A 26,838-nucleotide genomic window follows, 5' to 3' on the forward strand; every position below is an offset into this window, starting at 1 on the left:
TTTGTTTGCTTTCAACATCGGCCTTTCAGCCTACCTTCTCTTAAACAGATGCATAATCTGAGTATCCAATTGGTGTCTGCGCATTTACATGTCTGAGGTAACTTACAATTTTTAAATTGATTTGCAAATACGAATTGGCATTGAGATTATCCATGGATAAATTTTGTACAATTTCTTTCTCTGACAAGGACAAAAAAACTGTCAGTTTAGCTTAATTAGCAGCAATGCAGAAATTCACCAAGGCTCTTTGACAGCACCTTCCAGACCTGCAACCTCTACCATCTAGGACAAGGGTAGTAGATGATGCGAACACCCCCACCAGCAAATTCCCCTCCAAGCCACGCACCATCCCGACTTGGAACTATATTAGCGTTCCTTCACTGTTGCTGGGTCAAAATCCTGGAACATCCTTCCTAACAGCACTGTGGGTGTACCTACACCACATGGACTGCAGCGGTTCAAGGCGGCAGCTCATCAGCACCTTCTCAAGGGCAATTAGGGATGGGCAATAAATGCTGGCCTAGCCAGCGAAGCCCACATCCTTTGAAATAATAAATAAAACAAACTCATCTCTAAGTCAGAAGTTTGGAGATTCAAGCACCATCCAGCACTTCATAAATGTCTAAGCAGAAAATTCAGTCTTGTACTAGGTTGTTGCAGGTGCCATCCCTTGGATCAGACATTAAGCGTAGGCTCTGTCAGCCTGTTCAGATTGATTTAAGAGATCCCACAGTAGTATTTTAAATGCAACAAGCATTTCCCCCTTAAACAATACCATTGAAAGCAGACTAACTATTTATTCAGCCTCTTTTACTGTTGTGGGATCTTGGGTCTATGAATTAATTAACATGTTTAGCACATACAGAGTTGACTAATTCATTGTATGTAAGCTTTGAAACATCCAAGAACATGATAAGGTACTATAAAGATAAAAATATTTATCTTAATTTCAGTCATCAATACACACCTTTATCTTAAAGTCATATAAAAGTTTGAAATATAATAGGTTAGGTTACAGTAGTGCAATGATTATGGTACTGGTTTAGTAACCTAGTGGCTGAGAGTTCAAATTCCACCGTGACGAGCTGCAAAAGTGAATTTGCTAAATTTGTGGATTGACACTAGAAAAATTACCATGGAAACTGCTTGATCATTGTAGATATCCAACTGTTTCACTTGTGGTTCAGCAGAGTGAACCATTACTCAGTCTGGCCTGCATGTGGCTCCAGTTCCACACTGCGTTGTTGACCCAAGACAACTAAGGATTGTCCCCCTGCCACCAATGTTTTTGGGCTGTGGCCAATCAAAAAGCAAATTAAAAATTATAATAGGGTTCTGCTTCCATTGCCAATTGAAAAGTAAATGATCATGTACAGTAACATCCAAAAAGTTACAATTGAGTATACAAAGTCAAGCACAAAATATGTTTTATTTATATCTTTTAACAGTTACAATCTGTGATTTGAATGCCACTGACCATGTCAGTAAAACAAAAGTCAACTATTTAACAGGCAAAGCAATCCAACTGTTCTTAGTGCAAGCATTAGATGTCTGATTTTAGGTTAGATTTTCCATTTTTGCTCATGAAGCATACAGACATAAATATAAACAAATAAATGCAAGATACAAATAACAGAGAACAGAAATCTCTTACTACGGGAAGTATTTTGCCAAGGCAGAAGACTCTGCACAATGTTCTATAAAATTCCAATTCTAACTGAATTGATGGAATATTAAAGGGTATAAACAAAATAATTTAGACATTAACAATCAGAAGTACAGTAACAATACAATTCTTCACAGCTTGGCAGCACAAGACATCTCTGCCTTTCAGCGTGTACTATAAAACATTGCAGGAAAGAAATCAGAGCAGTATGCCTTCAAGACTGACTTTGTAATGTGTCGCATCCAACCCTCATCTGCCTTTCTTCCCCCAAAGCATTCCACTAGGTGTTTTATCAATTCAAGTTCTGTATGAGGCTTAACAATACAACAGTTAAGGTTTGTTTCCCCTCTGCCATCAACACAGATTATGTTCAAAAATAAAGCAACCTATAAGCTGAATAAGTTACAGTTTAACTAAACAAATAAAAATCATCCAGTAATATCCCAACTACAAACAGACCTTCTGATAAATAATCATTTCAGCCAAATCCATTCATGGTTAAGAATACATAAATAAAAAGGGTTCATTATCTTTGAAAAGCATAAGATCATATTAAAAGACATGACAGATTGCTGTGTAGTGTTAATACTGTTGGTATATCAGCAATTTAAACAAAGTTCAATGCTTCTCTAAAACAATACCACAACTTGAGTGAACTTAAGTGCAGATTACTTAAACGTAGCAGATAAAGGTCACATTTTTATTTTTCTCCTCAACAAATTTAGAATCAGAATTACTCTTAAGTTATCCCTACAGAAGCAAGTGGATTGAGCAGCAGCTAAATCATTTTGAATGTGTGATATTCAGCCCCTGGATAAAGGGAGACAATTCTAGCAGCATTAATTTAGTTACTTTCATGTGACAAAGACAGTAAAGCAACAGATATAAATATTCATTGTTCATGTGCATGTAGCTAAATTACCAGTAACAGACATCTTGTAAACCTTCAGGCCTTTCAAACTAAACTAAAACGTGTCCAACAGACCACAGCAGAAACTTAAAAAACCTTCTAAATATTTCTTTCCAGTGGAAACTGAAAAGCATAATTCAAGGCACTGTACTCCTGCAGGGTTATTAAATTTATCTCAATATCTATTCAAGTTAATTAAACTTAGTTTAAGGTTACTAGTGTTAAATGTACAAAGCAAAATATAAAGTGTCTGAATTGCAAGACAAATGCAACTATCGCCCAAGAACTATCTAGCTTTCAGCAACGCTTTGTGAAAATATTTCACATTGATTGCTCATTGCAATGTATGGCTATGTGCATTAGCAAGCCCACTCTGGCTGCCAATAGTATTCAGCTACAATCAAGTATATTTAATTTTGTCTTTACAAAGAAAGCAGTTAAACAAAACTGTTCTCAAAAACATTTCCCCCATGCCCTTATTGTCTCAAATTCTTCACAATAAAGCTAGGTAGTCCTCATGTTGGACCCAGATGGGTTTAGAATAGGTTTTTGGAGTGGTACTGGAAACATCTGTAAGCCTCCTTTGCTAAGAGATGGAAATGAGGATATTCCTTGAGTACTGAATGCCCCAGGCTGTGAAGTTGGACCTGAGACAGCTGGCCATTGTACACCATACAGTGGTGCTGGGATCATGCCACCATACTGGCACAGAGGCAGCATGTAAGCAGGTACTGTACCCGGGATAGGAGCAGCTGGCAATCCTGCTGGTACTGTTGATTTTCCTGGTGTTAAAGCAGCTGACGCAGGGCATGTCGCTGGAGCAGAGAACTTTCTTGTCTTCCCTGGTGCAGCTATTCCCTAAAATAAAGAGAACAATGTTTGGTAAACTGGCATAATGGCATGAGGCGTGAAATAATAAAATACACGTGTAACCAAATTTTGGAACTCTTTCCTAAAAACTGTCAAACGAAGGAACAATAATAGACATTTGTAAAACTGTTTTTTTAAAAAATTCTTTAATGGGAAGTGGGCCTTGCTGCTGGGAAGCCAACATTTGTTGCCTGTTTCTAATTGCCCTCGAGAAGACGGAGGTGAGCTTCCTTCTTAAACCGCTGCAGTCCACCTGGCGCAGGTACACCTACAGTGCTGTTAGGAAGAGAGCTCCTAGATTTTGATCCAGCAATAGTGAAGGAACTGTGATATAGTTCTAAGTCAGGATGGTACATGGCTTGGAGGGGAACATGCAGGTGGTGATGTTCCCATCTGTCTGCTGCCCTTGTCCTTCTAGGTAGGTAGAGGTCACGGGTTTGGAAGGAGCATTGGAGAACTGCTGCAGTGCATTGCTACTACTGTGTGTTGATGGTGGAGGGAGTGAATGTTTAAGTTGGTGGATAGGGTGCAATCAAGCAGGCCGCTTTGTTTTGGATGGTGTTGAGTTTCTCAAGTGTTGGTGGAACTGTACTCACCCAGGCAAGTGGAGAGTATTCCATCACACTCCTGAATTGTGTCTTGTTAGATGATTGATGTACTTTGGGGCGTAAGTAGGTAAGTTACTTGTCTCAGAATTCCCAGTCTCTGACCTGCTCTTGTAGCCACAGTACTTATATGGCTGGTGGTCCAGTTCAGCTTTTAGTCAATGGTGACAGCCATTGAATGTAAAAGGGCAATGGTTGGATACTCTCTTGTTGGAGATGGTCATTGCCTGGCACTTGTAGCACAAATGTTATTTGCCACTTAGCAGCCCAAGTCTAAATGTTGTCCAGGTCTTGTTGCACATGAACACAGGCTGCTTCAGTATTTGGGGAGTTTGGAATGGTACTGAACATTGTCACGTCATCAGCGAACATCCCCTCACTGACCTTATGATGGAGGAAAGGTGATTGATAAAGCAGCTGAAGATGGCTCGTCCTAGGACACAACCCTGAGGAACACTTGTAGTGATATTCTGGGACTGAGGTGGTTAGTGTCTAACAACCACAACCATCTTCCTTTGTGCTAGGTCTGGCTCCAACTGATGGAGAGTGCCCCTGCCATTCCCACTGACTTCAACTTTGCCAGGGATCCTTGACGTCACATTCTGTCAAATGTTGCCTTATGTAAGGGCAGTCACTCTTACCTCTCCTCTTGAGTTCAGCTCTTTTGTCCATGTTTGGACAAAGATGGCAATGAGATCAGGAGCCAAGTGGCCCTTGTGGATCCCAAACAGAACATCAGTGAGCAGGTTGTTGGTAATAATGTGCCACTTGAAAGTACTGTCATTGATGCCTTCCATCACTTTGCTGATGACAGAGAGTTCAAATGGGGCAGTATTTGGCCGGATTGGATTTGTTCTACTTTTTTTGAACAGGACATATCTGGGCAATTTTCCACATTGTTGGGTGGATTTGTAACTGTACTATAACAGCTTGGCTAGGGGCACAGCTAGTTCTGGAGCACAAGGCTTCAGTACTATTGCCAGAATGTTATCAGGGCCCATAGTCTTTGCAGTATCCAGTGCCTTCAGCTGTTTGATATCACATGGAGTGAATCAAACTGGCAGAAGACTGGCATCTGTAATACTGGGGACCTCAGGAGGAGGCCCAGATGGATTATCCACTTGGCACTTCCAGCTGAAGATGGTTGCAAAAGCTTCAGTCTTGTCTTTTGCACTGATGTGCTAGACTCCCTGTCATTGAGGTTGGGAATATTTGTGGAGCCGCCGCCTCCTGTTAGCTGTTTAATCATTCACCACCATTCATGACTGAACATGGCGGGACTGCAGAACTTTTATCTGATCCATTGGTTGTGGGATTGCTTAGTTTTGTCTATTGTATGCTGCTTCTGCTGTTTGACATGCAAGTTGTCCTGTGTTGTAGTTTCACCAGGGTGACATTTCATTTTTAGGTATGCCTGGTGCTGCTCCTGGCACTCCCCTTCACATCATTGAACCAGCGTTGATCCCTTGGCTTAACAGTAATGGTAGAGTGGAGCATATGGTGGACCATGAGGTTATAGATTGTGTTTCTACATAATTCTGCTGCTGCTGATGTCCCACAGTACCTCATGGATGCCTAGTTTTGAGTTGCTAAATTTGTTCTGAATCTATCCCATTTAGCATGGAGTGATAGTACCAAACAACACAATGGAGGGTTTTACTTAGTGTGATGACAGGACTTTGTCTTCACAAGGACTGTAGGGTGGTCACTCCTACCTCTACTGTCATAGACAGATGCATCGGCAACAGGTGGATTGGTGAGGACAAGGTCTCAGTACGTTATTTCTCTTGTTGGTTCCTTCACCACTTGCCACAGTCCTAATCTGGCATTTGTATCCTTCAGGACTCAGCCAGTGGTGGTGCTACTGAGCCACCCTTGGTGATGGACATTGAAGTCTTCTATTCAGAGTATTCTGTGCCCTTGCCACATTCAGTCCTTCTCCAATTGGTATTCAACTTGGAGGAGTACGGATTCACATTTGGTGGTGGTGGGTTGGTAGGTGGTAATCAGATTTCCTTGCCCATATTTGACCTGATGCCACAATATACCTTCAAGTCCACATTTAAACTGCATTGGATCTAAAACACTCTTCTGGGGTCTATGTTTTTAATTACTCAGGCAACTGCTCGTATGTTTTACCATTACAACCATTTTGTTAATTGTACAAATAAGAACCTATAAAGATGCATGACATGGTGGATGTCAAATCACAATCTGAGCTATTGAATTACTTGTGGTGTAAGGACCCTAAAGGAGGAATGTAAATAAGGAAGTAAGCTGAAACATACAATGGAGCTGACAAACACAAACCAGTTGACAGCAGCTTCACAGAATTAATGCCTTAAAATTGTGCTGTGTAATATTAATGTTACATTTAAATGAAATTCCTGCCTATTTTGGTGACTTCTGTCTGAATTTTAATTAAAATGTGTTAAAATATTCAATGTCATCACACAGGACAAGGTCTTTACCACTCACATCAGGTTGGGACAGTTTTTGCCGAGGTTCCTTATCAAATCTATGTTGGTTCTGCTTTAATTGATTTAAAGAAGGCTTGAACTGTGCAGCTCCAACTGTTTCCTTCGTCCAATCATCTACAAGCTTGTGCAGGTCATCTGTAAAAGTTCCCTTCTTGTTGTTACTGTTGTTGGTTTGATTTTGCTGTTGAGGTGGCTGATGACGTTGGGGCTGGTGTTGATGCTGTTGCAGAATCTGCTGCACTGAGTGGTTTGTACTACTGCTGCTTGAAGACCCTGAAAAAAAAAGTATCGACTTTATAAAAAAAAATTACCAGGCTAAAATGCTGTAAGAGAAAGTGGAACTGTAAATAAATATTCAGTCACTAAAACAAGAAATCAAAATGTTAGAATAATACTGATACAAATTAAATCTAACAAAACCACAATACAGAATAGAACAATACAAAATTGCCAATGCATGCACCTCTAATAAAGCAAAACAATTCACCAGTGATATGTCATCTGAAAAGTAATACACATTCCATGGCAACTACAGAAGCAGTTAACTTCAATCCAAAAATATAGCTCATGCAATTGTACAGTAGGAAGAAAATTGGATAGTTACTACTTCGATCTTTGCCTAGACATAGCCGTTTCAGGGTAGACCCTATAATGTAAGACGATACAAGACACACACAGTTAGGCCTCAAAATATTTTAACCAGCTCTGATGGAAATACTCTGCTGATGCAGTACAAAGCTATTCATTTGCTCAATTAATCAGTAGTTCAAATGTTAAATTAACAGGGTTATCCTGCTGCCAGTTTTTTTTTAAAAAAACAAGATCTAATAAAAGCCACTGTGCAACCACACCAGTATAGTTCGCATCTGTGACCTCTGGAAGAAGAGAGACACATGATGATCAAGTTTTTTTTTTGCAACCCTCCTCTCTTCTCCCCCTTACCAGAAGGTTTCAAATGTGGCATTTTAGTATTATCAAAGGAAAAGAGGTTTTAATATTTTCTTTTCAAATAGACATTTTGAGCATAAACATTTTGTAAAATTAATTCTATAATCTTGAAAAAGAACACAGCATTGATATTAATTTAAAAATGTATTATACAGGAAATTGTTATTAATTTCAGAAATATTTCCTGAATTGACACAAAATGATTGTTTCTCAGTGGAATGGAAAAATGACCAAATAATTAGATTGAGCATGGGGAATAGATAAAATGCCACAAACAATTATGGCTAATTGATGCTTCCAGAATTAAGAATAATCTGGTCTGGCTGCACGTAAACTGTTACACTTCTTAGTCTTATAAAGATACATTGTTCTGCAGGTCTGTGGCCATTACATATCAATGGATGAAAAGCAAACCACATTGTTTACAACCTTTAAAACCTCAAATGAACTTGGAAAATATGCAAATGCTGAGGATTTAAGTTATAACCACTATTCTGAAATTACGTCACTAATTGCCTTCATTTAAAATATATTCAAATACAAACACAGCTGTATAATCGGGTAAGATTTATTTTCTGAGTAGATTCCCCCTTTCCCCCTCTTAAGGGTTAATTTTTCCTCTCTCCCATGGGTTCAACATAACGAAATATGTCACAGTGGCAAAGAAATACTGCTGATTTAGAACAAGGAAATATCAGAACAATTTTTAATATATTTAGCTATGAATCAATAACTAGATATTATGCGGTCATTGAGTGCTGTACATTGTGGCTGAAAAAGCAAAGTTGGGGGACCTGGTGGACAACTGAATTATTTTTTTCATCTTTCACTCAGTTTGAAACCAACCCAGGCCAATCAAAATTTCCTCTCTTTGCTGCATGGAACACTTCCTTTGCAAAATGATGCTGGGTCATGAAAAATGCAGATGCACCCTTCCAACTTTACAATAATAATAGTTTCACTTCAAGCTGTGGGCTAAGCTGGGTGGGAAATGAACTGTTATGACTTCCATGACATTGTACTACATAGGCTGTGCAGCCTCTGGACGTGTATTACATAATACTGATACTGCGTGCCGAGATACAAGGGTATCTCATTTTGCAGTGCTGATATCACACAGCTTCCGACTGTACGCAACTGCTAGACCCTTGTGTTTCTAAAAAACTTGGAGGAAAATTATGTCACAATATATCTTGCCTCACAACACGAGATCTTTTATCTGAAGACTATAGAATACCAATTTTGATACAGCAGCAAAACACTTTCCTATTAGCCATAGAGTCAGACCAGTGACGATCTTTACACCATGAAATCCAAGACATTCACAACCAACTTTCAGCTGAAGCCACAATGTTCAAAAACAATTAGCCAAGTTTAACAAAGCAAATATGCCAAACTTTTCACTTCCAAGTGGCACAAGTTATTAGGTACAATGTACATTACATAATAATAACAGCAGAGAAAGAGGCCATTTTGCCCAACTGGTCCATTCAGTGATTTTACTCCATACAAACCACCTCCTCTCCTTCTTCGAAGCTCATTAACAAATCCTTCTATTCTCTTTCTGTCATTTGTTTATCTAGCTTCCCTCAAATCCTTGTGGTAGTGAGTTCCACATTCTAAACAAACTCTGGATAATGAATTCCCTTCTAGATCTATTAGTGATTAAGTTGTACCTAAAGCCTCTAGTTTTTGTCTCCCCGACAAGTGAAAGGATCTTCTCCAAGCCTAGCCTGTCTAATCCTTCCATAATCTTAGACTTCCATCAGGTCACCCCTCAGTCTTCCTTTTCCTACACAGAGTTTGAACAGGTGACATCACACATTTCAAAATGATCCCAATCCTACTTCAGCCACATGCCTGAGTTCCAAACAAAGATGAGATAAGTAACAATGGTGGTTGCTGGAGATATCACTTCAGCATTCAGTATCCCACATATTTTAATTTTCGTTCAAATTTTACTTTAATTGCACATTCCAATCATGCCATATGTTACTTCTTTATGCTACCTTCACTGAACTGACCTTCTGGTGTTCTTGAGACAAATTGGGCTAATATCTAACTAGTAACAGGTAAAAGTGTTGGCAGGATTTTACAGGATGCTATCAATGTTCATAAGTGCTCTAAAAAGGGGTCAGTATGGATACAAGATGAAAAAAAATGGCTGATATATCCCAAATTCTTTCTGGTGATAATCAAATCAATGGATAAAACCACCAAGGCAATATAATTTACATGGATTTTCATAGAGATTTGGTGAAATTCAGCAAACCATATTTTTCTAAAATAACTATGTCCATGTTTCCTGAATTTCCAAATTTTAGCTAGTGAAAACTTGATCGACAATATAAGGTGGGGTAAGTGCATCACAGCTGCATTCTGTTGTGCATTTTAAAATATCTTGGCATGAAATTTTAAATAGAGCATCATGTTGGGAAATTAAAATGAACTTGGTTAGCTGTTTTCAGAAGAGTTATTTAGCTTTTAGTCATTTGGTAGTATAGAATTTGAGCATTGCTGAAAAAAGAGAGACTTTTTTGTCAAAGCTTTTTGTCTTGCACTCATCAGGACGATTTGCAAGATTTGTGGTGCAGGAGGGAACTCCAGCTAGGAGAGGGATAATGGTGAAAAGGGGCTGTAGTCTGAAGATCTACCAGAGTTGTTTTAGGTTCTATGTTGTTGGCATTGCTAGTAAACAAATGGAAGAGATTACTTTTTGTAATATTACAGAATTTTCTAATAAACTTAACCATACGATAAGGTTAGGGGAGGCTTAAATTATTCAGAATGATCTCAACCAACTGAATGAATAGACTAAGGAAATAGAAATAGATTGTGTAGATAAATTTAACACACTAGTACAGGAAATATGAAAGTTTGTGCAATGGATCAGTGTCTATTAACAAAGGTGGAGGAAATATTTGGGTGTATTAAATATACCTAAAGGACCGGTGTATCTCAAAAGTATCCGATAAATACATTATTACAATCTTTGTCTGTTGGAAGGAACGGACAGAAAGGATAAATTACCATTTCTCAATACATATGTTATGTTCTAAACTAACAAAGCTATTCTGTTGGAGCTAATTAACAGCTTTAAAAGAAAGTTTTGCATGCAAGGTATATTTGATATTCCTTGTAAATAGATCTTCACATCTCATGTCTAGCAGCATTGGTCATAGCTCAAACATCACATCTTGCCATACATGCAAAGTTTGTCATGTGATTTGTTTTATAAATGACGTTTGAAACAGATTCAATGGAACAGGTAGTGAACCTAAAAATGAACAATAAACAGTTATGAAAACTAATGCAAACAGTTATCAATAAAACAATTACAATCTAGCAATGAGGTATTTGAAAATTCTCAGTGCCCATCTGTTTTTTTCAGTAATCCAATGATATTGTAATAAAAATCTTTGCATTTATAAATTTTTATATCACCTTTAAGATGGCAAAAGTGCTTTGTGCATTTGGGGAAGGGGGGGAATAAATAAATTAGCGAATACACAGTGCATTATAACAGGAAACTAAGAGTTAACTAATGCCTGGCTAAAGGAATGGGTTTCAAGGAGTATGTTTTTTAAAAAGATGGAGGGAGAAAGGATTAGAGAGGCAGTAATGTCTTTTGTTCTAAAGGCTAACAAAAACATGATTGGCTGAATAGCCTCTTTTTTATAAGCTTCTATGGTTCTATGTAAGAATATGCAGAGAAGAGAACCAAAGCAATTGAAGGTTTTACACCAATGGTGTGGTGAAGAGCGGGGTGCACAGAAGGCTCAAGTTGGTAGACTGAAAAGTGTAGAATAGGATGCAAGGCTGGGGGTGGTTGCAGATGTAGGGTAGGGCAAAGCCTGGAGGGATTTCAAGATGAGGATTTTTATTTCAATGTGTTAAGGTGACAAGTTTAGAGGTCTAGAATGAGGTGAAGGACGAGGAGGAGTTAAATGGGGCGGGGGGGGGGGGGGAGGGGAAAGAAAGAGGAGAAAAAGATAAGCAAAATTAAGCTTTGGATAAGCTAGATATTTCGGAGATTGAATGTTGAAAAGATGGCAATAGGATATCAGAGAAGTCCAGAAGTACAAAAACATGAATAAGTGTTCTTCCAAAGAAATTTATCCCATCTTATTTGGAAGACTCAAAAGATAAATAGTACAGATAAGATGTAAATGATAGCCCCATAATCTATTATATAGATATATAGGCTAGTCACCTTAGTGTTAAATCTCATTTACAAGCGCTTACCAACAGCTTACATAAATATTAGTTGTATGACAAGGAAATATATTACTATGTAGCTGTTTTTTAAACTGAAATAATGGAACTTACTGATAAGAAAATTTATTTTTTATGCAAATCAGCTTGCTCCAAGTGCTTTGTTTCACAACCCAAAGAAAACCAAAAAGAGGTGCAATATCTACCAGAGTTGTCGTGCAACTTGGCCCTATAAGATATTTGCCCAAATGTAGTCGTACCTCTCCCAGGATTTGGTCACGGGTAAATGCAGCGGGCTTACATATAGAAACTTACATGACAAATATATATGGCACGGAAACAGGTCACTCATTCCAAACAATCCATACAAGTGTTTATGCTCCATTCAAGCTGTCTCCCATCTGTTATCTCTAAATCTACCATTGTAGTTATCAATTTCCTTCTCCCTCAAATGCTTGTCTAGTCTTCCCTTAAATGCATTATATACAATTTGCCTCAGCCATTCCCTGTGGTAGCAAGTACCACATTTTCACCACTCTTTGGGTAAAAAAGTTTCTTCTGAGTTCCCTATTGGGTTTCTTGGTGACTATTTTATATTGATAGCCTCCAATTATGCTCTTCCCACACGAGGAAACATTACAAGTGGTCTCAAGTGATTAATTTAAATGGTGGCTTCAAAAAGTTCTGAAAGTTGAAATTCAAGTATTTTTAAGGAATCAAATTGATATTCAAGGTATCTGAATAATCCAATGTCACAGATTCAACTCAAATGAAAGTCGCTTACTTATATGCACAACTGGAATTGTCTGAAGACTAATTTAGACAGTTATCTAAATTTGCAAACAACAGAACAAAAGCAAAATAGTTATAGATGAGTTATGCCAAAAACGGGTGTACCTCTCGTTACAATTTCTAGAGCTGATGGAATCTATTTTTTAAAATTCTTTTTACAGGATGTGGGTATCGTTGGCTCGGCCAGCATTTCTTACCCATCCCTAATTGTCCTCAAGGAGGTGGTGATAGTAGTCATGGTGAACTACCTTCATGAACTGCTGTAGTCCATGTGATGTAGGTACATTTACAGTGCTGCTAATAACCACAGTGTTATTCCTGAAGTCACAAAAAATCTAAAACCTCAGTTAGAAATCTAGCATGAGATCATCCAGCTCTTCAATTGTCTATTTTATGTTATTAATCCCAGAATTTGCTCTCCACTTAGAAGAACAATCTTTCAAGATGAAGGAAGTTGAGATGAGGCTTATGCGGAGCATAAACACTGGCATAGACCTGCAGGCCAAAGGCTTTAAGTTCATGAAGTCCACAGTTTTCTTCCACAAAGGTTCATAGCTCTGAGATTCAATCCTGATTTGACCAGTATAGTAATACTCAATTAACTACAATTCAATCTTAGTTTCTCAGAGTATTATTGTACTGGTTGACTAAGATGGACTGAAAAGTGAAGGTGCCTGTGATCAACTGCAAAACAAGTCTTTGACCCCAAAATATTTTTAAATGTTAATACCTTGCCCAGTAAAAAAGGGACCTTGTCAATTAGCTCTGCTATCCCAGGCATCTGGAAAATCTGTAAAGGTATTTGCTCCATATAAATCTGAAAGAGAGCAGCTTCTCTCTTTCAAATTCATCTTCCAACCTGATGTGGAAAAGTACAAGGCTTCACCTGAAAGTCTTGAGCAAAACAATCCAATTTTCACTCTGAGTCTATATTGAACATTACAAGCTACATTTAAAAAAGTGATTTGACAATTTTTCTATGGTTTGATTTCACTGGAAGTACCAGGGACCCAAGCTCTGGCATACTTTCTAAAACAAGCAGCGGCCCATTCAAAGTAACCATCCATGGTCTTCAATTTTCTTTCAGTCCATTGTTAAATGAGTCAATATTTTCTCATTCATGAGATTACAGGTTCATCCATTATACATTTTTGGATCGGAGGTGAGTTGCAACTACTTAACAACTTGGTAGCACTCGTCTTTCAATGAAAATGCTGTGGTACTGTACTAACGGAATGATGTCCCCTAGTCAGTAGTGTCAATTTTCAGATGAAATGCTAAACTGAGACCAAAGTCTGCCTGCTTAGGTGGATGCAAAACATGCCATGGTACCACGAGAAGAGTGGGGAGTTGTTCCATTGTCCTGGTTGATATTCCTTTCTCAAACAACACCAAAAACAGGTTACCTGGTCATTCATTCATTTCCTGTTTGTTGGATCTTGCCATTTGTATATTAGCTGCTGTATTTGCCTACAGAACAATGACTGCATTTCAGAAGCAATCAATTGGCTGTAAAGTGCTTTAGTAGGTCCAAAGGATGTGGTCAGATACTACATAAAAATGGCTTTTTAATAGACAAGCAAATTCTACATATGATGCAACATTCCAGTGGTGAAATGTACAACTGTGATCACAAATGAGTGGATTAAGCAAGCCATGCAGATTATTGTGAATGTAGGAAGGAGCAGGAAAATGCTGTTCCTGCATAAGAAGTGCACCCATGACAAAGCCCAGCCAGCATGGAAGGCTGTAAGAGGTCTCTACAACTTATCACAGAGACACACAAAATGAGGTGTCACACTGCTACATTCCGGTATGATTTCGGTATTGCCATGATTCTCAATTATTCTACCTTGATAAACTTTTATCTAAGTAGGCTGATCAGCCATGGTTGAATAGTTTCACACAATAATATTGTTAGCCCAAATTTAGCTGCAAATGAAGCACAAGGAGAGATAATAGGGGTATCTCCAAATGATTATAGTCTAGAAAAGGTAAACGTGTATATTAATAATTGAGGAAAACAGTTCTAGATATCCCATGTTTATGTAGAGCAGATGCAAAATAAATATTTGCTTTTTCCATCATCAGCCAGCAAGATATTTTAGATTTATTTCCTCTATATCCTAAAGTACATACAGCTACTCTAGATATCTTTGTGTACAAACAGAATTGACTGAACTTTGCTACTCCATTTTCAGCTATCAAGAATGTTTTCCTTTCCTTCACGTACACTGCAAATACATACATTATATTGTAGTTTTTGTTCCTGTCCACAGAATTACATCTCATGGGATTAATACAGTCTGCTTTGCTGGAGTCTGATTTGAGCAAGAACCACTGTGGGCAGTTTATCTTGTGAACTACAGTCTGTTTACTGCAACAATAATTTATTTCACTAGATTCAAAGCATTATATGTGTTCCACCATAAGACAAAGTATGTGCTGTCACTTCAACAATGTCCATATGTTCACCAGCACCTTTTATTTTACTGGAAACTCGCAAAGGAGGGAGTCAGTGGAACCATTGTGGTTACCTCAGCGTTCCACACTATACATTTGAAGTTGCCATCTGTTTAGGCAAATTTTGGAAAGCATCACTGAGTTTGAGAAGGGAATACAGGATGGATCATTGATCACAGGGAAGGAAACAAAGAGATGGCGGGTGAAAAAGGGATTGCTGTTATGTAGAAGTACAACATGGCTATGAATTCTAAGTCACTTTGAAGTTTCAAGCTCATGGAGCTATTGACTAAATGCAAGGTCGTTCACAAGGATGAAGAGGCTATTGATAACTTGTCTCACTGCATGAGGCAATTCAAGTGGGTCTGGATAGCTATAGGTTCTACCACAACTGAGACCACGGATTGGTAACCCACAGACCTAGGACAGCTCAACTTCGCAAAGATAAGGCATACCTTGGTAAGGGACTGTGGACGAACCACTCATGATGTTTACAGCCACTACTCCATCCAGAGCCCTTCCAATGCATCGAGGGTTCACAGCAAGGACAATGATAGGAGCTCTGGCATTGACAGTTTAGAAGGTACCAAACAGCTTCGGGCTTACGAGAAAAGGCACAAAAACACCAGGTTTCTACCTTTCAGTATGCAGTTGGAGACATAACTGATGATGTCCTGGCAAGACAACGAGTTAGGAGACCTCAGCATCAAACCAGGAGATTTTGAGAGCCTTCGATTACTGCTTCAGCCCCAAGCAGGGTCATTGAAAAAGCAAGAGTCATCTAAAGGAGCCAAAGGCAGGATGAATCCATTGATTCATTTATATTCATTTATTTCTTGTATAAACTGGCGAGTAGTGGGGCTACAACATGAGTTAACTTGTGACCACATTGTAGCCAGCATGCTCAAAAGGGTGCTGTCGGACTTTTTGCAAACTGAGGAGGATTTAACATTACAGAAGGCTGAATGGTTTACAAGGCAGGTGAAGCTGCAAAAGCAGGATCAGGGTGTACTCCAGGGAGATGTTAAGGCTTGGGAGGGCTCAATCCAGTATGAAGGTCCAAATTTGGGAGCCCCGCCCACCAAAACTGTCAAAGGGGTGGGAAGAGCCTTTCCAACTATTTTAAAATGTTCCAGATGCAGCGCCAAAAAACAGCATTGTAGAGGAGAATGCCCAGCAGGGGAAGCTGAATGATTTCTCGGTGGCAAGACCAGACATTTTAAACAATTCTACAGATCTAGAGCACAATTTAGGGACAAAAGCTGGAACAAGCTTCCAAGCATTTTGAAGTCCAAGGAAATTGAAAAGATGCTGCCAAGGATACAGTGCTTCCAGCTAAGACTCATGTGCTATGACTCTAGAACAGAGTACATGCTGGGGAAAGGTCGGACAATACATTATTGAGAGCTACAGTTGACCAGGCTACCCAACAAGACTTGACGCTCATCTGAGGTGGAAGCATATTCTTCATCAATGACAAGTACCCAACCAGCCTCTACAAATAAATTGAGAGAGATTAGAAAAGCCCAGTTGAAGGAGAATGAAATGCAGTCACAACAGAACATACTGTCAAGATGGTTGGCCTGAATATGTCCCAAGCAATTGGGTGTTAAGACAATACCATGAACCACAACAACATCTGATGATTGTTGACAACCTTTCTAGTCATCCATGAAAGGCTGGTAAACTCCACAGTGGTCACTTCAGCATTACCAAATGGAGAGCACAGGTGCAACAATCTGTATGGTGGCCTGGAATTTTGAAAGCCATAAAATAACTTATTTCGATGTGCCACACTTATGCCATCAACAGCCAAGAACCAAAAGAACCATCAACATTTCTGTCCAGACCTTGCAAAGGTTAGGAATGGGTTTATTTGATTTCAGGAAAAAAATCTTATAGTCACTGACCATTACTCCCGCTGGTTGGAAATCAGCAGACCCCATACCACAACCGCAGAAGCTGTGGTAAAACCTTTGAAACACATTTATTCTACGCGTGGTGTTCAGAAGGTAGTCTTGGACAATGGTCCACAGTTTATAAACGAACATTTCCGACCATTCGCAGCTGAATATGGATTTCACCCTGTGACCAGTTCGCCACACCAACTACAGGCTAATGGAGAAGCAGAGCAAGGTGTGAAAAATATCAAAATGCTGATGTAAAAGAACAATGACCTAAAATTAGCCTTAATTATAGGGCAATGCCATTAAATAATGGCTTCTTGCCAGAACTACTGATGGGGAGTCGGTTAAAGACCCAACTTCCTTCGTTGCAACATAACGTCAGACTCAATATCACCTTACAAGGTTATGACCAAGTAGGGTGTCACAAGCAAACACATGAAGAAAAACAGTCCAGTTGGTATGATCTCTGGCATAGAGTGAAAACACTATCCACACTAGTACCTGGGCAAAAGGTGTGGATAAGAGACCATCGGATGGAAGGTATAGTTATAGAGCAAACTCAGCAGCCGTAATCATATCTCATACAAACACCACTTGGGGTTCTCTGAAGAAACAGAAAGACTCTGATACTCTCAGAAGCCACAAGGAGACAATCATTCCAGTATTAGTGATGGGAATGAATGACAGACTCTACAGCAAACACATCAAGAAGTGACGCTCAAGTCCAAGAACAGTGCGTAGACCAGGACCCTCAACCAAGAATACTCAAGATTATATCAGGGAGAGTCGTAAAAGCACAAGACAGGCTCAACCTGTGATGTTATGACTTTGGGGGAAGATGTGGGGACTGTAAATAGCTTAACAAATTAAGAGTTTTGAGATTATACTTTGGGGGGGGGGGGGGGTGGGAGTAGAGGGTTAATGGTTATATTAATTAGACAATGATGTTAATGATGATGTAAACATGACATCAGGGTCAGATGACCAAGAGAATCCAAGGGAACAAGACACAGAACAATGTGTCCAGTGAACATTGTACTTATCATGAGATCTTGGATGTAAATAGCTCTAAATAAATAGTTCCAAGGAAAACTAAATACTGACTATCTCCAAGACACTCCTAGAGTAAGTGAAACCTCACTGAGCCAGAAGACAACACAAGTAAAAGGAAACAAGCCAAACCACTTCCTAAACAATCTTATGTCTACCTCTTTCAAGTTGCAACACACTACAATCATTTTGTCTATTTATTCCAGCTTACACTGCAAGGCAGTAAAGTAATCCAAATGCTAAAGGTTTTCTGTTATATTCCTGCCTTAAATTGCAGGAGCTTTCTTTTGGGAGGGTGGGGGGAGAGGGGAGAAGAACAGAGAAGAGATTTGTGGGTTTGACAGAAATGTCAATCACATTTAGAGAATAACCTATGTCTCTTGGAAACTAAATCTGCATTGTCTTGCTTTCCAAAAAAAATTGATGATGGCTTTTATTCAAGCAATGCCACCTGATTCAAAATTAGGATTTTCTCACCAGTTGGTGTTACATACCACTACTGAACTTGAAACATGCTGCTTTGTATCAGAAAAGGAAATGTAATTTTGGTGATGTAGATGTGGAATGTAAACTTGATCAAAGTGCCATGTCTTGTTGGCCCCTGCTGCGTAGAAACTTAATGAGATTACTTTCACGCAAGACCGCTGTTGAGAAATTACTCTGTAGCTGAAGTTCTTGTTTCATAAGCTGACTGCAATCTAACACCAAGTTCCTGCCAAGACATTTTATCTTAACATGCTGCTCTTAGCTGTGGTCCAGGTAGTTGACCTGTGACACTCTCTTTGCACAGGCTAAAAACAAATGTTGCATCTGCCACCTACAACTCAGGTACCATGGCCATGGTCTACTGCTGCTCTTCCTTGATCTATTACATATTTAGCAATGGCAGAAACCCGTGCTGCAAAGTTCACTGAACTATCAGAAGAGGGTAAAATTCCTGGACTAAAATCACTTGTTCTGCTTACCATTGTAACCTCATCAGATAAATCTGATGCTTTGTCAACTTTGAAGTGGGAGATATTAATAACATGGGAATGAAGTAAATCCAGAGTCAATACCTGGTTAATGCAAATGTATAAAACTACTGCTCTTTTATACATATTTGCAGCGTGCTAGCTCTAATGCAGAGATCAAATTAAATCCCCAAGTGATCATCTCATCCGAGACTCCTTAAGAGTGATTGATATTAGAGTAAGATAATTTGCATTCCGTAGTGTTCTGCTGTTGAGTTTTGCAGAAAACAGAAGTAACGAGATACCAGGAGGTTCAGCTGAACATCATGCACTTCACATCCTGCTCCAACAATACCACATGGAGTCTGAGTATTTCAATTTCCATTTCTTGCAAAAACAGTCTATGATGAAAATTGTGGCTGGTTTCAAGATTTGTGAACTTAGGTGTATTTAGAAAGACCCCTAGCCTGGTCTCAAATGCCTGTGAATAAAAGATCCCAAAAGAATATCAAATATGATTTGGAGTATTTCACTAGTATACCCATGACCATCATAAGGCAGATTTCTGTGCAATTATGTTACAGTTTGTAAAGATAGCCAAATACCAACATAGACATAGTTACGGATAGCTGAAATTCAGCACCATCATGAAAAGGTAACCAGTGGAAATCCTGAAGGGAAACACTTGCGCTTTCAATTGGTTGTCAGCATACTGCAAAGTAATAGTATACATCTTCCTGGGAAGGGTACATGCTTCATAACTATTGTGAAATGCAGCCAGACATCTGGTTGAACTAATATGTTAATGAGAATTGTTTTAAATTATCCAATTTTAAGGGAATATTTCAAAAAAGAGTCACACAAATAGGAATATTCTTCTTTTGACTGCAATTACCTGACACTGAAAATTAATTTAAAAAGCTTACCTGTGCCAATTAATTAATTTCCAAAAGCTGTTCCAAATCGGAAGACGGGTGGGGCTATAATAGGCTCTTGCACTCGGGCTTGGAGTGCTTTGGCACCTAAGAGTTATGACAATGCAGATGTGCTGGATTTATTATCCAACACCCTCTGGACTTGATGAGCCAGACCGTGCAAATCATTGGTTTTTAATAACTGAAGGCCACCCTCCTAGTAGTTAGTATATTTACATTTTTCTTCACGTGAATCAGAAACAAATGAAAAACAATTCCAAGTTTACAGTTAGGATACTAAGGTGAAATTAAACAATCAAGATAAACTGAAATAAAAGACAAAAACATTGCTGGAAACATTCAATCGGTCAGACAGCATCTGTGGAGAGGGAAGGAAGGGTTAATATTTCAGGTCTTATGACCCTTTGTCAGAATGATAAAGGGTCAAGAGGGTTTCTAATGAAGGATCATAAAACCTGAAACATTAAACCTACTTTCCTCTCTCCAGGGATGTTGCCTGGCCAGAAAGTTTCCAGTTTTATTTCAGATTTCCTGCATCAGCAGTATTTTGCTTTTAGCATATTAAAAGCTCTCCTTTCATCTATCTACTATCTCACAAGGTAGTAGTTACACAAATCAGGTTGTAGTTTTCAGGAGAATTAACTTCACTAGCTCAGTTTTGATGGTAACAATCCTGCAAAGCTGATGAGTTGAACTTATACTGTGGAAAATTAGTAAAAGTATCAAAATAAATAAATTAACATTGTCTAAAATTATAAAGGAATTTCATATGAATGCAATAGAGAGTTCATTACAAATATCATACACCAGAATTTCAAACAGTTAAGTTGGAATTACTATGAAGTGGATGTTTTATTGCAGGATTTCTTTAGAAAAAATATTCCTTTCTGCATTTGATCTAAATAAAAGTACTTACATTGTCAAAAAATCCACAACGAAACCAAAACTCAAACACATAGCATTCAAAGCCTTCTTTACTAAAATCTAAAATATATTAGTTTAGTATAAAGGTTGACCTCTGCTCTAACTTAGCAATTTCAAAACTTATCCACATTTCTTCCTTAAAAATAAAAATTTCATCACAAAATATTTGTAATTTACAATGGTTAAATGGCCTTCAGTACCTGATCAGGACAATATACCTTTATATGTTCAAAACAACACACAGACTTTGCATTTTTAAAAATACATTCTTGAAGGAAACAGTTTTTTTTAAATTCTAAGGAAGCTGTACAAATTATGGTGCACAAAATGGAGTATAAAACTATGTGCTCAGAGTGCAGCTTATAGGTTACCATTTATATCTTGATATATTCTAGATAAATTTAACCAACAAGTCAGTAAATATGGTAAAATAGTCACTTAAAACAATCTGAATGGTGTAAAGAATGCTAGCATGGAAAAAAGCTAGACAAATATATATTATCTTCCCCCTGAGGAATCACAAGTGTACTATTCTACAGGAGCTTTGTGCACTAATACTTCACAACTGCTCAATAAGTCAATTTGAAGAGATACTCCCCATTCCATATAATTTGCCAATTTGAGAAGGTATCTTACATGTGCAGATTTTTAAACTGCCGCTCTTTAATTGCTTGGGATAGCTCCTATGGGTGGTTGAAGACAACCAATCAGCCCTTTGTATAAATTTTACTCATCAATTTCACAGATGGAACTTCCAACAAATTGTGCGACATGTAGCCAGCAGGGCTGCAGCAATGCCAGGTGGATGCCCAAACATGAGAGCTGACAAAAAACAGGCAACTTATCATCTGCTGCAGCACCAGCTCATCTGATTGTGTGTTTTCAGGTTATTGCATGCAGTATTTATTCCTCACTCCTGAACCTGCATGCCCACATTGGTGTTGAGAGCCATAGGTTCGATACCCCTGACTGTATCCTCTGCAGAATAAAACAGTAACTTTTGCCATCTGCCCAAGTCCTTGCTTACAGGTGATGTTTCAATGCAGATTAGAAACATTGTCCCAAAATCTTGGCTTTCAAGCATTACTGAGAGCACAAAGTTTTGTCCTAAATAAAGACATCTTAAAAGTGGATTTTACGTAGGAGAATACTAGAGATTTTTAAGGTAGTGTTTAAACAAACTACATCACAATTACTGTGGCAATTTACACAACAGCATAACAGAATTATCAGTTCTAGTGCTCCAGCCAGGATTTTTACAGTAAGGTGTATCTGGCACAAAAATTATTATAACCCAGAACACACAATCAAACATCCTAAAATCTGTTACTTAACAGTTAATAAACTAGTAGGAAAATAGAGGAGTGGTTACAAGTGTGATTAATGAGAGTAGAAAATATTCAAATGAATGTGGGTGCACAAAGCTTATTGAAAACCATGTTAGACTATTCTACTGAACACTAACTGGAGCACTGATGCATCAGCATTTTTCACATGCAGACATCTCAAAGATACAACAGTGTAAAAATATTAAAATATTCAACACAGTCCTTAAATAAGAGTTGTAGCCTCCAGTGACCTTCCTAGTATTGCATCAAGGAAATACACTGCTAAGTATCCAGCTTGTTACATGCAAGTCTTCGTTGACGAAACATGTGTGAAAGAGACCAGTCTTCTACAGGAGTTCTGAGTTCCCCATTTTTGGTGAAATGAGAGACTAGGGGAGTAGACTTGTATATTTGCCACATTTTGAGAAAATTAAAATAATTACTTCAAAAGAAATTACATTAAAATACAAAAGCTTTGGTACACTCGGTAAATGTTCTGAGTAAACTTTACACAAGTTTATACATATTTATATATATATATTTATATATATACACACACAGAAGATGAGCTCTTCCACATATGCCTTTAGTATTTAGTGATGAGCCAAAAGCAGTGCACTAAAGCATTTGTATGTGAAATGAAAATATGCAGTTATGATAACCAATAAATTAAAAAAGTGGGCTAAAAAGCAGGCTTCCTGCAGAAATATAAAATGGACTGTGATAGCAAGAGAAGGTGATGGGATGATTAGTTCAAATACAAAAGAACAAATACAAACAGATGGACAAAGACACAGGTCCACTGAGGAATCTGGTACGAGGTTTGCTACTAGATTTATAGGTCACTCTCTCTGACGTTTGGTGGAAAACCGTCCAGCCTGTGAATGAATATAAAGGGGAAAAAAACAAGACACTCGTAAAGTACATACAGCAGTGACTCGAAATCGTAATTAATTTAGCTGGGTGGATTTAGCATCCACAGCTTACTACTAATACAACAATGAAAGAATTTTAGTTAAAATTGATCATGTGCAAATAAATGCAATGAGAGGAAAAAAAATCAAAGTTTAATTTTTATGTCACAAGATTTATGATGAAAGATTACTGAAAATTTACTGACTACAAATAATTTCCCTTAAGGATCTGCTATAAAGTAGTGCGCCATGTTGAATAAATTTGCAATCAGCTCCCTCATATACAATTACAGGTAGAGCTACTTTGGAATCAAAGCAATGCTTATAAAATTAGTTAAAGTGAAAATCTATTATATTGCTTCATTACTAAAATTTTAGTGAGTTTATAAATACCAACTTATTTCACATAATCACAGAATTGTTACAGAGCAGGAGGAGGCCATTCAGCCCATCATGTCTGCACCAGCTCTCCGAATGAGCAATTCAGTGTAAATCTCCCACTTTCTCCCTGTCACCCTGCACATTCTTCCTTTTCAGATAACAGGTTATTTCTATTTTGAATACTGTCAGGCAGTGCATTCCAGATCTTAACCAGTCCCTGTGTGAAAAAGCTTTTCCTCATGTTGCTTTTGCTTATTTTACCAATTACTTCAAATCTGTGCCCTCTCATTCTCAATCCTTTCACGAGTGAGAATAGTTTCTCCCTGTCTACTCTGTCCAGACCCCTCACGATTTTGAACACCTCTATTAAATCTCTTCTCAGCCTTCTTTTCTCCACTGAAAACAGTCTTAACTTCGCCAATCTTCCTTCACAACTGAAGTTCTTCATCCCTGGAACCATTCTCATGAATCTTTGTAAGTGTTTAATTCTAACAACATCCAAAACAAGATGTGAACCACTTAAGAGACACATTTTGCACTGTATTTGGTTCTTCCATTATTTCTCTGAACAGAATAATCCTCAGATTCTTCTGAAAAAGGAACTACATATTTGTTGTTTTCTTATTGCAATGACTTAAAGACATTTTATTGTCAATGCTCACTTAATATTTAGCATAGGGACTGTGAAATTGTCAATAGTTTAGTAGTAGCATGTGGGGACTGACTCAGAAGGTTATGGGTTTAAGCCATATTCTAGATAGGAGAGTGCTATATTGTCTCATCGGAAAGATGGCACCTCTGACAATGAAACAAAGTCCTGTGTGTCCTTTCTAATACAGGTAAGGACCCCAATGCAGGGAAGTTCTTCAACATTTATCCCTCAAACACCACCACCAATAGAGATTACCTAGTCATCTGCCTCATTGTTGTTTGTGGGAACCTGCTGGCAATCATATTTGCCTACAAAGCAAGCATGATGACAGTTCAAAAGTAATTTATTGGCCATGAAGTGCTCTGAGGTGTCATGAAAGGCACTATATGAATGCAAGTTTTTTTTTTGCTCTTTGAACATATTGGAAAAAGGTGCATTAATAGTAAATGGTTCCTGTCATTAGATGCAATTTAGATTAGATTAATATAACATGCCCATCATATGATGGAAAGCTACATTGCCCAGATTCTGCAGTGAATTATTCAATTTACCTGTAAACACTACTTAATTAATAATTGTTACACCATACAATCCTGAACATTATCAACTAGCAATATTTATAGTTTTACTAAAATATTATTGTATCATTTAATTAGCCAGAGTATTCCCAAAGGTGACCATGGTTCTGGATTATAGCAAATCTAGTATTTCCCAATTGACTAGTTCCTGATATTGGAATTATCAGCTGCAGATCTATATCTTGCAGTTCTGTACTGTCTTGTACTCATACACCAATCCAATGTGTTGCTGAAATACTATATTATTAGTGTCATAGCAATATCTGCTCAGAGACTACAGTTTTATTCAAGATTAGGCACTATATCATAGCAGACATTTATGATTGTAACTAAGTACTACTATACACAATATTCAGTAATATGAACACGTAAATCAGCATCTTGTTTTAATTATTTCAGTAAATTGGAAATTTACACTAAACAGCTCTTTAAAATTGGCCCAATTTTGCTTTGCTTGAGCATTCACAATATCCTCTAGGACATAAGAGCTAATAAATCACTGTGGAGTTTATAAACCAATACCGTGTTAGTGTTAGGTAGTATAACTATATTAGCACAAACTGCAACTATAACTATTAAACTGCAATTAGAACCATTAAACTGTTTGCTAGAACAGAAGCCATGTCTGACCATTAAAAAGTACAAGATAACCAGAGCTGGAAACATTGAAACACACAGTATAATGATTTTAAGTTTGGAACGCTATGGTACCTGGACTTCTACCTCAAACCTAATTAACCTTGCTGATCCTTGTTTGGCCTTTTCAAAATAAGCTTTGAAAGGACATTTTGTCATGATAACATAGCAAAGAAGCTTTTATATATATATATATAAACTTAAAGATGGTGAAAATGTTAGCATGATAGTGTAAAAAACTTTCCTTCCCCTAGATTTGAATGCTGGAAGACCTTCAGATAACACGGTGGCTATTTTTAATCACAACTACCACAGTGCAACATGCATCCAAAAACAGAGAGAAGAAAATATTCCACAAGCCTTGGAAGAAATTCATTTACCATTTATATAAAGGTTATCATATTTATTCCAGTATAAGGTTAAAATCTTTTGTGGAGAAGTTATTTATCACATTTTGATGATAACATTGCCTGGTTAATTTGCATTTGAAACATAACAGCTGGAGGTAACATGGTTGCTATCATAATTTACTATCAAGGGTTCTTCCATAATACTAAAATAAGTTGCAAAAATAAACCTGTGCTTTATTAATTATAAATCACTAAACTGTAGAATATACATTCAAATCAGTATTTTAATATATCACAACTTTACACCAGATAACATCAAAAGCAAATCTTACAATGCTTATATGTTTTCAAATTTTCTGGTTTTAAATGTGTATATATATATATTTTTAATGCTAGCAAGCATTTAGTCTTTGAAAAATTGGCATTTTAATCCTAAGGGCCAGCAAAGGGAAGGACTGGGAAACAATTTTCCATTTTAACTGAGCCAGAAGCACCAACCCTCAGCCCAAGTTGAATCATCCAGACACACTACTGCACTGTGGGCAAACAGTGAATTAACTTGCTTATTTCCATTTTTAAATTACAAACAGATTCCTTCCCATCTTCAAAATGTAGACTGGGGTTCAGATGGATGAATGACAGGAGAGAAGCAGAAAGTTTAAAAGTTTTGCAGAACACAAGTAAAATATGATTTGTTAGATTAAGCAGGAAAAAGATAAAAATCAAACAGAAAATGTAATGGAAAGGGTAGAGGGCAAGTTGAATTAGTATTTTAAAATATTTTAAATAAGTAGTTTCATTTTTGTAGTTTACCCTTGAGAAGGTCTATTGAACAAGATCAAAGTAGGAATGTAAAAATATGTTTGGCCCATAAAGAATCCAATTTCTTTGGATCTGGCAGCAGTATACATATTAATTAAAAAGTTAGTTTTCATATTTTAAATCATTTTTCACAACTTAATGTTATCTTTTAAATGTTTACATGAATACCCATTTAAATTAATTACAATATACTCTAGATTGTATATTCCCATGATTCCTGTGAATTGTTGTTTGCCAATTGTGCACTTGTATCACAATGTGAGCACAGCCTTCAAAGGATCATGGACCATTTTTCAAAAGCAGCTTAAGGTTAAGACAGAGATACTCCACCAACCATCACCAAATTCTGACTATACCACACCTACTATAACTATCAATAACACAATCCTGAAGGCTGTAGATAACTTCACCTATTTTGGAAGCACAATCTCCTGGAATGTCTACATTGATAGCAAGTTG

At 37.7% G+C, this 26,838-nt stretch overlaps 1 protein-coding gene across 3 annotated transcripts in view; it reads right to left on the minus strand.

Annotated features, from left to right (window-relative positions):
* Positions 1-1,410: 1,410 nt before the first annotated feature.
* The window catches only part of LOC144681669 (serine/threonine-protein kinase WNK2-like), a 225,598-nt gene continuing 200,170 nt past the window's right edge, over positions 1,411-26,838 (minus strand). Inside the window, exons 24-27 of one of the 3 annotated variants that reach the window (XM_078543479.1) lie at positions 22,826-22,924; positions 7,136-7,177; positions 6,530-6,804; positions 1,411-3,434 (exon numbers count right to left, since the gene is read on the minus strand). In XM_078543479.1, the coding sequence (XP_078399605.1) occupies positions 3,081-3,434; positions 6,530-6,804; positions 7,136-7,177; positions 22,826-22,924 (770 nt within the window). In that variant the 3' untranslated portion in view covers positions 1,411-3,080. The remainder of the gene's footprint in view (positions 3,435-6,529; positions 6,805-7,135; positions 7,178-22,825; positions 22,925-26,838) is intronic. The other 2 variants (XM_078543480.1, XM_078543481.1) reach the window with 2 other exon arrangements.

Source organism: Cetorhinus maximus, chromosome 6 (genome assembly GCF_964194155.1).
Source record: "Cetorhinus maximus chromosome 6, sCetMax3.hap1.1, whole genome shotgun sequence".
NCBI classification, from domain to species: domain Eukaryota; kingdom Metazoa; phylum Chordata; class Chondrichthyes; order Lamniformes; family Cetorhinidae; genus Cetorhinus; species Cetorhinus maximus.